The sequence below is a fragment of the Sphaerodactylus townsendi genome, unplaced genomic scaffold, assembly GCF_021028975.2.
Source record: "Sphaerodactylus townsendi isolate TG3544 unplaced genomic scaffold, MPM_Stown_v2.3 scaffold_18, whole genome shotgun sequence".
NCBI lineage: Eukaryota > Metazoa > Chordata > Lepidosauria > Squamata > Sphaerodactylidae > Sphaerodactylus > Sphaerodactylus townsendi.
Genome location: NW_025950341.1, coordinates 2,745,204 through 2,760,641, shown reverse-complemented (window position 1 = coordinate 2,760,641; position 15,438 = coordinate 2,745,204). Strand labels below are relative to the sequence as shown.

Sequence of the window (15,438 nt, the reverse complement as noted above, 5' to 3'; positions counted from 1 at the left end):
TATGCTGAGTCAGAAATCAGTTTCACTGTGTTCAACAGCTCTTGTTCCTAGATAAGTATACATCCAATTACAGACTTACAATGCAATCCTATATAGAATTGTTCCAGTTTACATCCACAACGGTCTTAAGCCAGAGTGACTCTGCATTAGGATAGTGTGTTTATATCCCCTTCAGGGATGGGGCGGTATAAAAATCCAAATAATAAATAAATAAATAAAAAATAAATAAATAAAAAATAAATAATGTGATGATAACGAAGTGTACATAAAAGACAATTTAATTTCAGAAGTCCAGTCCTGGCTGTGATCTCCACACCTCTGAACTGAGCTTCAATTGAGGTGGAGCACCAGAACAGGTTTTGAAAAGCTACCTTAGGTGTCTCATTCCAATATCTTTATAAACCTTGGGCAACTCATATAATGTCAGCTTAACCTTCTTCACACTGTTGTAAGGATAAAATGGAAGAGAGGAGAAAGAAAGAAAGAAAGAAAGAAAGAAAGAAAGAAAGAAAGAAAGAAAGAAAGAAAGAAAGAAAGAAAGAAAGAAAGAAAGAAAGAAAGAAAGAAAGAAAGAAAGAAAGAAAGAAAGAAAGAAAGAAAGAAAGAAAGAAAGAAAGAAAGAAAGAAAGAAAGAAAGTGCCTGACACAGTCTTGTGAAGATGGGCACATCAGCCTACATGGAGGCTCTCTTAAAAGGGCCATTTGGCATGCAGGCTCACAGTTTATTCTTATAACAATTTAGGAGTATACTGAGAGGAAGAGACTATAGCTATCCATCTGGTCTCACTTCAGAAAGCTGAGGCTGTCCTTTGGCCAGGCCTTTTATACCCAAGGCAGTGCCAGATTTACCAACAGGCTTGGCAGGCTGAAACCTAAAAATCTAGGGGGCCTCCAGCCAGAGCTGGAGCAAGGGGGAACTGCGCCCTGGGCATGCGTGTGCCCTGCACCCCTGCCACACCTGCACCTGCCACATCCCAGAATGCCCTTGCCATGCCCTTGCAATGGCAACCCCCTGCCTCCATGGCACTACACCACTGCCCAAGGGCGTATCTGCAATGGAGACATGGGGGGAGGGGCGCAAAAATGCAGGTTTGTTGGTGGGTTTTTTGTATTTTTTAGTGTGTGGGGATAAGGGGGGTGCGTGGCACCGGGCGCATGCCTCAGGGCGCATGCAAAAATTCAGGTTTGTGTTTTTTTCAGTTTTTGGCCTGCAGGAGGTGCAGCTTTTAGGCTAGCAGCATCAAAATTTCAGGGATTTTCAGGAGACTCTCCTGATGATATCAACCAGGTTTGCTGAGGTTTGGTTCAGGGGGTCCAAAGTTATGGACTCCCAAAGGGGGTGCCCCTATCTCCCATTGTTCCTAATTGGAGCTAATAGGAGATGGGGCTACACCTTTGAGGGTCCATAACTTTGGACCCCCTGAACCAAACTTCACCAAACCTGGCTGGTATCATCAGGAGGGTCTCCTGAAGATACCCTGAAATTTTGGTGCTGCTATCTTAATAATTGCACCCCCGACAGCAGGCAGCCCCCAAATTCCCCCAGATTCTCCTTTTAAATTCAACCTCTTCGGCATGGATTTAAAAGGAAAATCTGAGGTCCCCAGTTTAAACATTGAAAGTGATGCTGTTTCAGGATGGAGGAGAATCCACCCCAAAATAGCATCACTTTCACTGCTGTTTAAACTGGGGACCCCAGATTCTCCCTTTATGGTGGATTTAAAAGGGGAATCTGGACTCCCTAGTTTAAACACCACTGAAAATGATGCTGTTTGGGGGTGGATTCCAGCATCACTTGTTTAAACTAGGGACCCCAGATTCTCCTTTTAATTCCACCTTAAAGGGAAAATCTGGGTTCCCCTGTTTAAATAACATTGAAAGTGATGCTGTTTTCCCCAATTGGGGGGACTGGATACAGCACCATAAAATGTTTTCACAGCAGGAATAAAACATTTTTAAAGCATTTCAAAAATGTTTGCAAAATTTTTTATTTCTGCTGTGTGGCATGGCCCATTGCTGTGTTCAGATTTGTGAGTTGCGGCATGTTCTATAATGTGATGGTGACTTTGAAACAACCTGGTGTAAAAAATCATGGTTTGGTCACGGTGCAGGCGGGCGGCCGCAAAACTCAAGACTTTGTCCCCAGGCTTCATTTTCCCTAGATACGCCTCTGCCACTGCCTCCAGCAGTTTTTTGACAAATTCCTGCTATTCCACAAAATGTTTACAAAGTTCAGTTATGGCAAGAGTTTTTCACAGTTTTAATTTTAACATTCATGAATTTTTTCCCAATCACTACGTTATTTAACAATAGCATCTTACGATCTTTAGAGAAGGAATTGTGAATTGCAGAATTGTAAACACCCATCAGCATCCTCGGGTTTGCTCAGTTTTGTTTTAAAAATTCTTCCATCTTCCTCTAGTCATGATGGTGGGGGATTGGAAGGGGCCTCACAAGTGGAATAGCCTAGGGCCTCTCTTCATCTAAATCCAGCACTGACCCAAGGCAATTATTTCACGTTCTCAATTTGGAACAGTTCTTGGCTTCATTTTGTCCAAACCCACTGGGCTTGTACAAATGGGGAGATCTTGTTGTAATATACAGTTCAGGCTCAAAGCCTAACCACATCTAGCAGTATCAAATTACTATTAAGAAGCTTGGAAAATGTAGTTGTTGCTTTTAGCAGCATCCAGTTTTAAGTAGGCTATAGGGAAGGGAAATTGCCTCCAGCGGCAAATTTTGGTGCCATGGTTACTTCATGCTAATCAGATTCTCTCCTAAGCAGGGTACGTTCATGCACTTTATACCCAGACCACTAAGGCAATCCTAGGTGGGATTAAGCATCGTTAGCACCAATGCAAACATAACACTATTTCATGTTTAAAGGACACTTTGAAAGGAGTGGAGAATTTATGCAGGAGGAAGAAAGGGAAGAGAAACACAGTATATTTTACCAAGCTAAGATTAGAAACCTGCTTAAAATAATCTGTCAATACCGTACACATTCCTATGTTTGCCAGGAAATAAAACTCACAGGTATCACACTATCATAAATATTTATTTAATGTTCTTGATTTGTATTCCATTGTTTAAAAGTTTCAGAAGGGTACATAATGATTAGCAAACCCCACACTTTCTCTCAAAAAGAATTAATCACTTGTAAAATGACAAACCCACAAAAATGTATGCAATTAATGGATAATGGCAGTTTTCATGCAGGTTATATGCCCTGGATTTTCGCTTCCTCACTGCAATGGGCTATATTCGTGTACCTCCAGGGTATCCTAGGCTTTTTTCCGATCTTTATCAGGCTTGCAGGCTTGCATGGATGGCTGCTGTATGGGTGGGAATGTCTGGATTTTTCCAATTCTACCTATATAGTAGATATTTTCTCTGCCTCTGTTCTTGCAGTGGCCATTGGGCCTTTTTCAGTTTTTTTTTAAATAATCAGCAATTGAATATTATTATATTATCAGGTTATTTGAATTTCCAGGTTATATATGCAAGCCTTTATTGGCATAAAGCAGTACAACAATAATAAAAACAGATTAAAAAGCATATACAATACAGGATATACATGATAGGACGAAGGAAATCTACTGGCATTTAGTAATTTCCAGAAGAAAGTCTGCCACTATCATACAGAGAGAAGGATCAGGGTTGTTCAGCAAGTAGTGTAATCTAATTAAATCGGGGAGATCTGGTAAATGTAAGGGAGTGAGATTCACATACTTGGATCTGATTTCCTTGAATCTGAGACAGTGAAGTAATTGGTGGGCCAGAGATTCTAACTGGAGTTTCATCGCTACATGGGCACAACCTTTCGCCTTTTCTTGCTTATTAAATCTGCCATGTAACAAGGCAGAAGGCATTACATTAAACCTGGCGAGCATTATGGCTCTCCTTTGAACAGGGTTTATTAAGCAATACAGGTAGTGTGCCAAGTGGCCCCGTTCAAATGGGAGAGAAAAGTACACGGGGGAGCAACGTTTTCTTGGCTGTGGTGAGTAGGGTAGAGAACTCTCTATCCAATAGTTGACCTTTTAATTTCCTATAAGCTTCTGAATAGGACAAAGGGCAAAGTGAATCCACTGACAGTCCAATGGAGGCAATTTTTTCTTCAATTATGGAAAACCAGGGGTTGAAATGGGTGACCGAGAGCAGACGGTGGACCAGGGAACTTACAGTCCGAGAGAAAGTGTATTCAAGCGAGCCAGAATCTAAAAGTCCTCAGCCGCGGCTGATTCCAAGGAGTTTTGACCTAACTCCAGACAAAGGGCTGCATAGGGCACACAATTTGGGAGTCCAGTTATCTTGTGAAAAAAATTGGATTGAAGAGAATTCAAGGAGTGGTTGATAGCTTGAATCCAAATTGGGACTCCGTAAAGCAATCTCGAGGCGACTTTGGCAGGTTATTTCCAGGTTATATGTAGGTATGGCCTCTTTCATTGTGGAGATATAAGAGAAAAGGCATATCATCACAATGAAAGGGGCTTCAGACTTTTCAGAGAGCCTGATATACAGATGAGCCTGACATTATAACGATATTGCAGAGATCTGAAGGGAACCTTTCTTGCAAAGTAATGAAGCATAGATGTCTAATGCATTTACTTACTCATTGCCTCAATCAGCACATGAACAATGTTGTCAGTGTCATCCTCCAGCATCTGGTGAGGTTTCAGGGGCACAGGGAGGTACCCATAATGTTCTCTGTTGCAGATGTACATCTGAATGCCTGGGGACAGAAGGGGAAGGGCAGAAATGTGAGGTAGACCCTTCTAGTAAGACATGGTTACCATGGGAACAGGCCATGACCTCTTTCAGAGTGTTTTGGACTGGTCTTGGGGGCAGAGCACACCACCAGCTAATCCTTCCTAATCAGCACAACATGAGAAATGGAAGGTCTCCTTCCACCAAGTTTGTTACCAGGGCTGAAGGTCAAGCCAGTCTCCCTGTACACTAGGCAGTTGTGCAATGCACAGCTCCTTGTCCTCAAGCTGTCAATCTAGATTTTTTTGAAAAAAGAGGAAAGGAGAGGGATTTTGAAGCATCAGAGAAAACTTTGGATGTGACTAAAAAGAAGCAAACCAGAATTGCCCAGGAAATCCTATACAGTAAGAATTTTAAAAAGGGAATCAAATGAATGTAGATCGATCATTGCAGAGGAGGTAACACAGGCAAGGGAGAAACATGAGCTGTTAATGAAGTCTCAAAATGCAGACAAGGAGTTATTTCCTTTTTTCTAGGGCCCTCTCTCACAAATTCAGCATCTTAAGGTTCCCTCTCCTGGTGGCCTCATCCTGGCTTCAGGAGTAAGCACTGAAAAATTAGCTGACAGAAGGAGAGGGTAAAAAACTGCAGTCATTTTTGGCTTCCCCAGAGGTGGGAGCAGCCAGGTGCCCTTGACCCTGCCCATGTTGATGATGACATGGGCAGGGTCAAGGGCACCAGAAGACGACGAGGCAGCAGATAGTCCTGCTGCTTTGCCGTCGTCCTGGTCACATGGAGGGAGGAGAGACTGCCTGCTGCCAGCTGAGAGCCTAGCCAGAAGCAAGGGGGGCAGGGCACGTGGGGGCACACGGCAGACAGGCGCCCTTGACCCTGCCCATGTTGATGATGACATGGGCGGGGTTAAGGGCGCCTGAAGACGACGAGACAGCAGGAAGTCCTGTTGCCTTGCTGTCTTCCTGGTCACGTGGGGGGCAGGGGCAAAGCCCCACCCCCAGGCGCAGGAGGGTGCCTGGAGACCATTTGTCTCCCGGCGCCATTTGCCCTCAATACGCCTCTGCTGTTTCTGCTCCTAACTGAATGTATGTAGCCAGAAAGTCCTACATTCAGTCTTGAATGCTCTATTTTACTTTCACGGGTAGAATTTCCAAGGTGGCCCCTCCTTTGTATTCTCTCCGTTTTAAAAAACATAATTAAGGGAGCGTTCCTAGCAGGCCTGCTCAGAAGCAAGTCTCACTTTAGTTACCTGTTACAGTAAGAATGCTGCTGATAAATGGAATCCATTAAATATTTGTTTTTAATACTGGCAAAGTTGATAGACCATGGGATAGACTTCTATGAATAATAGGCAAAATATTTATTTGCCACAATTTAAAAAAATTAAATATATGCTGCCAATAAACATTACTCAATGAACAGCGGATTTTTCATTGGAAAATATCGCCAGGTATAAGACTCAATGCAATTTCATGAGCCGCCCACTCTGCAATAAATTCCAAAGGTCTGGTTGCAAATGTGATTATCTTCTGCAGAAGCAGGTCCCTTCTCCGGTTCCGGACCTCATCCACAGAGTGAGAGGCTGCCAAAACCAATGGAAAAAAAGCCCGAGTAATGGCTATGGGATGCCAATCAGAGTCGCAGTTAAATCAACAGCAGCCCTAAAAAGCTGCAGAAACTCAGGATATCCCAAAGCTGTAATCCAATACAAAGATATATCTTCCCTAAAATTTATACCCCCCATTTTGTTTGTGTGTGTGCGTGCGTGCGTGCGTGCGTGCGTGCGTGCGTGCGTGCGTGCAAGTATGTGCGTGGTGTGTGTGTACTCACACACACACATAAATGTGGGTGGGGATATACATTTTGAAAGATCCAAGTTTAGCAGTTCAAGATTAAGCTCCACTCAGACATGACCAGCTGTGCCAGAGGCTCCAGATTATTAATAGCAGAACCCCCTAGGTATTTTTAGTTGTACATCTGCCCCATTATGAACTTCCCTCTGCAGGCAAACCAGCTGACTATAATCCTTTGCCAAACCACAATTTACCTGTCAGGTATCATTATGGGAAATGGATGAAAAGATATCCTGACATTAATGGATTTGGCAATGATTTAATCAACTCGTACATCCGCCTCCATCAATTTCCCAGACATTGACCTCCTTTGCCTTGTAAAAAAAAAAACATTTTCAGGGCCATTTCGAAGCAATTGCTCCAATAGTGTTTTTATCCTCAATATTTCCATCATAATGCCTTTCCTCAGGGGTACCTTAAAACCTTGAATAAAGACTAAGTCCAGGACATTACCCAATGCCCAGTTTTACAAAGGCAGCATGGCTTCTGTGACAGACAGGAGGTTATCCTGCCCCTGACGGGAAAATCGGCCACTCAGATGAGCCCACAGGAGAGCTGTTCCAGCATCCAATCACTTTTGAGAAGGGGAAGATGTTGGAGAGAACATAGGAGATGAGGGAGTTGAGTTCTCCCTTTGGAAGAGAGTAGTGATTGCTCAGGTCTCGCTCAGGAAACAGAGCAGACAGTATGAAGGGTAGCTCTGCCTGGTAGTGTGGCAGAGCGGTTTCTCTCTCTCTTTGGGAGAGAAGAGAGTGATCAATTGTTAGGCCAGTGATGAGCAGATCTTGTACCATTTAGTCTGATGCTAGAAAGAAGGGCATTGATACACTTGCACATTAGAGGCAATATACATCTATCAACACGGCTGCCCAGAGATTAGTCTTATTACAGCCATTACAAAATCACCTCAGTTCTAAGAACAGGACAGATTTGATTTATCTGAACAATCTCTGGGTCCATGACACTACATATTACCATGTTTGTCCACAGCAGTTTATTCACAAAGCCTACCTGCCTGGCGACTTGAGAAGGCAAAGACAATGATGTCATCGAAGGTCCAGGTATAGTGCTTATGTGGGGGATAAAACATCAGCTGATCTGAGGCCTCTTTTCTCAGATCAATCAGAAACGTGGAGTGGACCATCGGAACAGCAAAGCAACCAACCCTCTTCCATTCCCTGATCAGGATGTAATCTGGTGTTCTCTTGTAGTAACCCTGCAACAAAGACAACTCATAGTTTATCAAGCTGAGAAGGACTGCCGACCAGAAACTTTACTCCCAATTCATTTCGGCAAGCAGCAAACCTCCAGAATTTGAGGTATCTAATCTGCAGGCCTGTTTGAACACTGGGCACTGCAGGCAAAGAAATCTCACCCACTCACTCACAAAATATCGTTACAATTTTTCTCTTGGGTGAGCAACAAAAAATGGATCATGGCTGATCAATGAACTAAGTATGTGAAATATACTCCTACCAAGCTTGCTGAGATTTCTTGGGACTGTACCCTTAACAGGTCTGCCCTCAAGGCAGCTAGAGCAGGAGAAGAGACCTTGTTCCTTATAAAAAATAAATGGTGTGCCATGGAAATACCCCATACCCAGACTTCTTTACCCTCAATCTGAGCTACAAATGGCCATCTGGTTCTCCCTCTACTCTTCGAGGCCATTCTTCGAATGTCAGCTTTCATCTGCTGCGCTTTTCTTCTGTACCAAGTTGACAATATTACTTTGTGCCCTTCCTTGCCACAGTAGGAGCAAGTATCCAAGCAGCCTTTTACAGAATCATTTTCCAGGCATAGAAAGACAGGGTTTGCTGGAGGCTTGTGAAACAAACTGACTGATTTACAAAACATATATGACTGAACAGGTAGAGAGCAGGATGGGCACAGTGCAAGTCAAACCCCACACTACCACCAACACCGCTCAAGACCAACAGGCTGTTTCTGCAAGCTGAAACCATCACCAGAAATCTCCCAACTTTTGCAAAACACTTACCTAGCACCTATTCAGATAGCAGGGGCCAAGTCACACAGTTGGAAGACTTTGTGGTTGCCAATGATAGTTGTGGGCAAATTTCCAAATGCAGAAATACCAGGCGCCCAGGGCCATGTCCATTTGTGAAAACAGTACACTGACTGGGAGGCCAAAGCTCTTCTGAACATGCACAGTGGCCATGATCAAAATACTTAACTGGAGGAACAGAACTCCCAGGACATGTATGAAACAAAGTCCTTGTGGTATCCATGGCTAGAGGCATTTGTATCATGTGAATTGGCCCAGGTATAACAAAACATCAGGAGCACAACCAGGTAACACAGTGGGGATCAGTGACAACCTGTGTTTTCATGAACAGAGACAGGGGATGTTTCTCTTAGGGAAACAATTTAGGGGGAAGGCATTACACCCCCTGCAACAGTGCAGCAACCTGATCTAAATCCCCACCCTACCCTACCCTAATAGTTGCTTTTAAAAGAGATTAAAGATATCTGAAGAGGCAATCTCCATTCCAATGGAAGTGTGCCGGTTTTTATTTTGGTAGCCACTGTTACCGAACAGGACCCTATTGTCCATCGTTGTGTGGAGGGGGGTGGGCTTTGCACGATCAGGGAAAATGATTGCAACACTCTAAGTTCTTTTAAGGTCACTGGCTGTCGTGAAATTGACTGGTCCTTTTGATCAAAGATGAGATCCTTCCATGCGGATCTAAAACCTTTGCCATTCCTATTCCAGAGATTCAGTTCAGAAATAGGGCACCTTTTGAAGATGTATGGGCAAGGCATGACAAACCCCAAGCTGTGACATATCTTCATGCCTGGTAAGCATACTGCCAATGTGGGTTTTTCTGTTGCGCACGTCCCAGAAAATATTTTGTGCAAGTCATGTTACCAGAATATTAAGCGATGGAAATAATTGTCTAGCAGGTCCACCCTGAAAAAGCACAACTTGCGAGCTTACTGCCAAAAAGCGAGAACAGTCAGAGACAGGCCAAGGCAACACCAGAGATTGTTCCAGATACTGAGTCACCTAAAATAGTCACACTGAAGTGGAGCATTCTCACTAAAGTTGAGCATGCAGTTTGTTGTCCTGTTGTGCTTTGCTACCTCCCATAAACTGTAGGGTTGTTGGGAAGTTGTCCTGCTTGTTGGAAACATACACCTAGATGCTTCTGTAAGCACAATCAACTGAGAATGCCTGGCTGAACGACAAGGAGTTTGGGCTGCTCCCGCTTCTGAAGCCTCCTGCCCCATCACTGCTCCAGCTTCCTGGTGTTCTCAGGCTATGCGTCAGCTATTAATTCCCAGGAGGGAAAATTGATGGAACAGAATGAAATGCCGTCACTGGAAGTATTTATAAACAAAACAAATGAGGGAAAAGCAGGAGAGAAAATCCTGCAATAAGTTATTCCTCCAGTAGATTTTCTTCATCTTATTATGCAAACGTAAACAGATGATGTTAGAGGGTCTTGGAAAGTTATGTTGAGCTTCATGGACTAGAAATTAGGAACCATAAAAGTGACTCAGTTTTCTGTCTGCGCAACACGAACAGAAACAACATCCATTCAATGGGTTGTTACAGGAGAATGCTAGTAAGTGCAGCACTTATTAAATGTATAATAAATTATATTGGCTCAGATAATCAGATCAGGGTAGCATTAAAATTATTCCACCTTGGCAACTGAAGGAACCACCACCAGCTGCTGGAAGGAAAAGAATTGGTCCAACTAATGCTCAAAGAACGCAACATTCACATAGGTTAGAAATTTTTTGTCATGAGCTTGTTTTCCCTAATTACATGTGAGCTGCCTGGCCTTGAGGGCTTTCCAGTTGACAGATATACATAACAAAGTCAGCTGTCTCTGGCCTGCGAATACTGAGGAAGCATTTTTGGATGACAACTGCAACACTACCTGATGGTATAGTGTGGTGAAGTACACACTGCTTATTGTTTTAGTAGGCTGCAGTGAGTAACTATTAAAGCAGAAACTCATCTGAGTGAAAGAGGCCTCCCTATTTCACAATGCAACAATGAATCTGCTTACTCTTCTAATTTAAGGTCACGTGCCAAGCCCCTCCACATTTTTGCTGTATTTCTTGACCTTCCTTCAGAAAGGTTCTGAACCTCCAACCCAGGAAGTGACCCAGAAGAGAAGATCTTGATCTAGTTGCCACAGGCCAATATAGGCTTTTCTAATAAAGCTTGTGGGTTTTGATATGTGTGGTACTATTATACTGCAAACTACAGTATTCATATTGTGTTTGTGTTTTAAGTTATTTTGTTTTTTAAAAATCCTAAAGCAATCTGGGGAGAGGGAATGGTAATGCCTCTAAAGTACTGTGGTCTCAACCTACATCAGTCCTGACCTCCAAAAAACATAGTTGCTTCTTGCAGTTAATTACACATTAGTGAACCTAATTGTAGATTCTCAACGTCACAAACAGTTTAGCTCTTGTTTCATCCTTTGTTAGTGCTGCCTGTCTTCCTTGGGGCAGAGTCCTTTCTATCATTATTTGCTCACTCAAAAAGCCCCACGGATATTGGCAATGCTGTACGGTAAAGTAAGGATACAGTAACATCGCTTGCCTGAGGAGTCATTCCACACCAGAAGTTTGAGTAGAGAGTGCGCGATTCCAGCATTGGTGCCACAACGGTCTTGTTCTCCGCTATCAACAGATTCAGCACTTCTGGGTTTGTCAGGAAGTTATCAGCATCTATGAACTAGGAAAAGGATGATGATATGGGCTTGGATCCAGTGATGAACAACCAAAACATTAGCACAATTCCATTTGGGCAAGATCTTTTACAACATGTAGAGCTTTCCTCTCTACATATTATTATGCCCAGATATTGGATGCATAAGTAGAAATACAAATGGGGAAATAGTGCATTTGATGGTGCAAGTTGTTGTCGTGGGCATCTCTTGAGATTCCATTTATGCAAGAGCTCTAGCGCAAATGCAAGTTTTGCACTGGAACCAACCTCGTGAAGTGGATTTTTGTCCAATCAAATTGTGAGGATGGGTACCTAAAAGACTCACTTTTAAAAAGAGCCTCACCCACCGTGAGCTCCTGGAATACTGCAAAACGAACAAGTAAGTAGAAACTTCCACCACAAATCTATCAGCATTAAGCTAACCAAAGTTTACACTGAACTGCAGCCAAGGCAAACATTGGTCAACTTTATAACTGCTTATAGGCACATATCAACAAGCAACACTATTTAGTAGGTGATCGCCACTGAACTGGAATGGAGCCCCTAAACTTATTAACTCCATAAACAAGAGCAGAAACCTCCACATATTTTGTAGCAGGCCCACAAAAATAGTCCAAGGCTGGAGCCATTAGAGAACAAGGACTTAAAATAATCTGTGACTGAAATCTGCTTGGGCCTAACTTGGAACAGCTGTGGTAAGATGTATTCCAGCAGGACCAGAGTGCCTTTTCCTTAGCACAGAGAGATCACAACCAGCCAATCAGCAACTTGGGATGACAGGCATTAGGCCCTCCAGGCAAGTTAACACTTGACACGTTTTTCTTTGGACCTTTACTACTGGATAAGCAGGATAAGAGTGCCAGTTTGGACTCAGGAAGCACCTCAGAGCTCCCCCTTGCAACTGTGTCCCAACCCCAAACACCTTGAGGAGTTTAGGGCAGGGGCACAGTTGAATGCCAGCCAGCAATGCTTGCCCCTACCCCAGAACATCACATGGAGTCTGGGAATAGCATGGCCCTGTTTGATATTGGCTTCAAGCCTGCAAGTTGAAGCTCGATCTAAGACAGTGGTTCTCAACCTGGGGGTCGGGACCCCTTTGGGGGTCGAACAATCCTTTCACAGGGGTTGCCTAAGACTCTCTGCATCAGTGTTCTCCATCTGTAAAATGGATAAATGTTAGGGTTGGGGGTCACCACAACATGAGGAACTGTATCACAGGGTTGCGGCATTAGGAAGGTTGAGAACCTTCTGATCTAAGCCTTGCTGAGGTCAGGATCAAACTGTTGGCTCTGCCCTGCAATACACCCCCCCCAACTGATATGACCCTAGGAAGGGGTGCCTGGGGCTCTAGTCCCCCAATGCCCCCCTAGCCATGCCACTGATACTATCCTGCCTTCCCTACAGAGTAAGTCAACCACAGAATCACATTCAACCCATTCAGGTCAGATGTTCATCTCTCATGTATCAAGCTCAAGAAAACCTGTTGTTCCTCCTGTTAGCCATAGTGGCAATTACAAACTCACTTTTCCCCACCAAAGCTTATCCAATAGCAAAGGAAACAAACACCCCAACCTCTTAAAGGACTGATTGCAGGCAACTTACATCCTCTTCCAGGAAGAAGTGGAGAGAGTGATAAGTCTGGGAAACAGGACTTCGGGAGGTAGGGAGACCAAAGGTAACTAAATCCCAAAATGTCAAAGTTGTTTACAAAAACTTTTAGCAGTGGGGAAGGACTTCAGTACAATCCACACACACCCCATTTCCCCTTTTTAAATCTCAGAGGAAGAGTAAAAACACCATTCGGGTGTTTTTCTTTTCCTCTTCTGCCAGCAGCTTGGAACTCTCACCATGATGTAGTCAGACCATTTTTCTCTGGCAGTTCTCAGAGCCGCCTGCCGCAACTTCATCACATGGGTAAACCTGGAGTTCGACCAGTGTTTGGGCCCAATCTCGTCAGGATAAGACCTACAAAACACCAGGCAAAAAGGAAAAAATAGTACCTCACAGTATTACATACTTAATTCATGCAGGACTGCCCACTAACGTTTCCTTTCTGACATCAGCATTTTAAAAAGAGAGAAAGCAAATATACTCAGTCACCTTGAGTGCCCCTAAAAAGTACGAGTAGAAGGAGGTTTCTGAGCAAAGAAAATGCTTGCAGATTTATTTTGGAAGTGTGTGCCCAGGACTCAGCAGGACATGCAGAATCACTGCACTTCGTGCCCCAGGTAGGCATTAAAAGAAACGCTGTTGGAAAATAAAAATAAAAACAAGATGGAAACTTTCCCCCCAGGCTTGCACAAAGTGGCTTCCATAAGACAAAACAGCAATTAACTTATGAAATTCATGACTATGAGATGTAGGAACAGCTACATCTAGCTTCAATGGCTTACAAAAAGGATTAGAAAGATTCAAGGGGAGAAATTCAGCTAGAACTACCACTTGTATTCACTACTTGATCTTGAGGAGGCAGAGGCACGGGGCTGCCTTCTGATATAGAATACTGGACCAGATGCCCTTGGTATGATCCAGGAGGGCAACTGTTAATGTTTTTAGCATGGTCTTTTGGCATTGTGTTTTCCTTCTGCCTTTTGACAAGGAAGGCTAATGTGCTTAAAGTGTCAGGCTAGATAGGATCTGGGAGAACCAGGACAGAATACCCACGCTGCCACAGAAGCTCACTGTTCACTCTCTCTCAGCCTAACTTACTTCACAGTGGTCTTGTAAGGATAAAATAGAGGGGGGGGGGATGGTCATGAGTTTCTTCGGGACCTCACTAGGGAGAAAAGCAAGGTATAACTCTCTAAGGTATAACTCCCTGAGCCCTTCGAGGATAGGGCGGTATATTAAATCAAATCAATAAATAAACATATTAATAAATAATAATAACTAAGCAATGAATTGTTCAAAGAAGCAAACCTCAAAAACAGCAAATCTGGGTTATCTCTATGAAATATGGGGTAAGGGGAGCACTCTTTTCTTTAAGGTGGAAGATTTTATCTTTTTAGATAAGAAGAGCTCAGCTTCATGCCCTCCCTTTATCTCCTGTAAAGAGGCTTAAAGGGTCTTACAAATTCCTTTCCCTTCCTCTCCCCACAACAGACACCTTGGCCGTTTCCGCACGGAGGTGGAAGGGGTCGGGTCGGCGCAATCCACGCCGACCCGACCCCTCTGGGAACGTTCGCATGGACGGTCCCAGAAATGGCAGGGACGACGGCGCAGAGCTGCGCCGTTGTCAGAGCAACTCACCTGTCCTGCGGCCCTCCGGCACGTCGCCGAGGCCAGGGGACACACACCCCTGCCCTGCCCGACCGCTCCAGGGTCGCAGGGCAAAGGGGGCGTGTCCCCAGGCCTCGGCAACGCACCGGAGGGCCACAGGACAGGTGAGTCGCCCGGTCCGGGGGGGGGGGGGGGGAAGGCGCCTGTAAGCCAAGCCGGCGTTTCCCAACAACCTCGCTTGCCAAGCGAGGTTGGGAAACGCTGGCTTCGCGCCGGTCAGGCGCCCGTGCGGAAAGGGCCCTTGTGAGGTTGATGGAGCTGAGAGAATTCTAAAGAACTGACTAACTCCAGGGCACCCAGCAGACTTCATGTGCAGGAGCAGGGAAACAAATCCACTTCACCTGATAAGAATCCACCACTCAGGTGAAGGAGTGGGGAGTCAATCCAGGTTTTCCAGATTAGAGTCCCCCTGCTCTTAACTGGTACACCACACTGATAAACTTGAATAAGTGGAAGGAAAGCTATTCCCCTGTAAACATCTACTGTTTAAAGCAGAGTTTTGCAAAAACAGAGGCTGGTTTTGCCAAGACTGAAAGCTCTGTGATTTACATGTTTATACTGAGAAAAGTATGTTCAAACTCTAGAAGACTGTGAAACAGCGACATTCTCATCACAAGCAAGTGCCATAGCAAATGGGTATTAAATTTATGCAGAAGTAACCAAAGCCACCAGGGTGGCTGCCAGATCCATTCCATATGAAAACAGAACAGATCCCACAAAGCAAGCTTTGTACTGTGAAAGCATTCTGTCTAACTCCAAAGTTTGCTAACCAAACATTTTAATCGACTTTTCTCACTACCAGCAATTAACCTCAAATAACAGATCAACAGTTGGTGGCTTTAACATATTCTCCCTGGGCTAGGGTTTGAC

The 15,438-nt window shown here is 44.1% G+C and overlaps 1 protein-coding gene across 3 annotated transcripts in view; it reads right to left on the bottom strand.

Moving 5' to 3' along the window:
- The window catches only part of COLGALT2 (collagen beta(1-O)galactosyltransferase 2), a 75,539-nt gene that overhangs the window by 12,698 nt on the left and 47,403 nt on the right, over window positions 1-15,438 (bottom strand). For all 3 annotated transcript variants that reach the window (XM_048482525.1, XM_048482526.1, XM_048482527.1), the window contains exons 3-6: window positions 13,137-13,254; window positions 11,161-11,295; window positions 7,590-7,794; window positions 4,616-4,735 (exon numbers count right to left, since the gene is read on the bottom strand). In XM_048482525.1, the coding sequence (XP_048338482.1) occupies window positions 4,616-4,735; window positions 7,590-7,794; window positions 11,161-11,295; window positions 13,137-13,254 (578 nt within the window). The remainder of the gene's footprint in view (window positions 1-4,615; window positions 4,736-7,589; window positions 7,795-11,160; window positions 11,296-13,136; window positions 13,255-15,438) is intronic.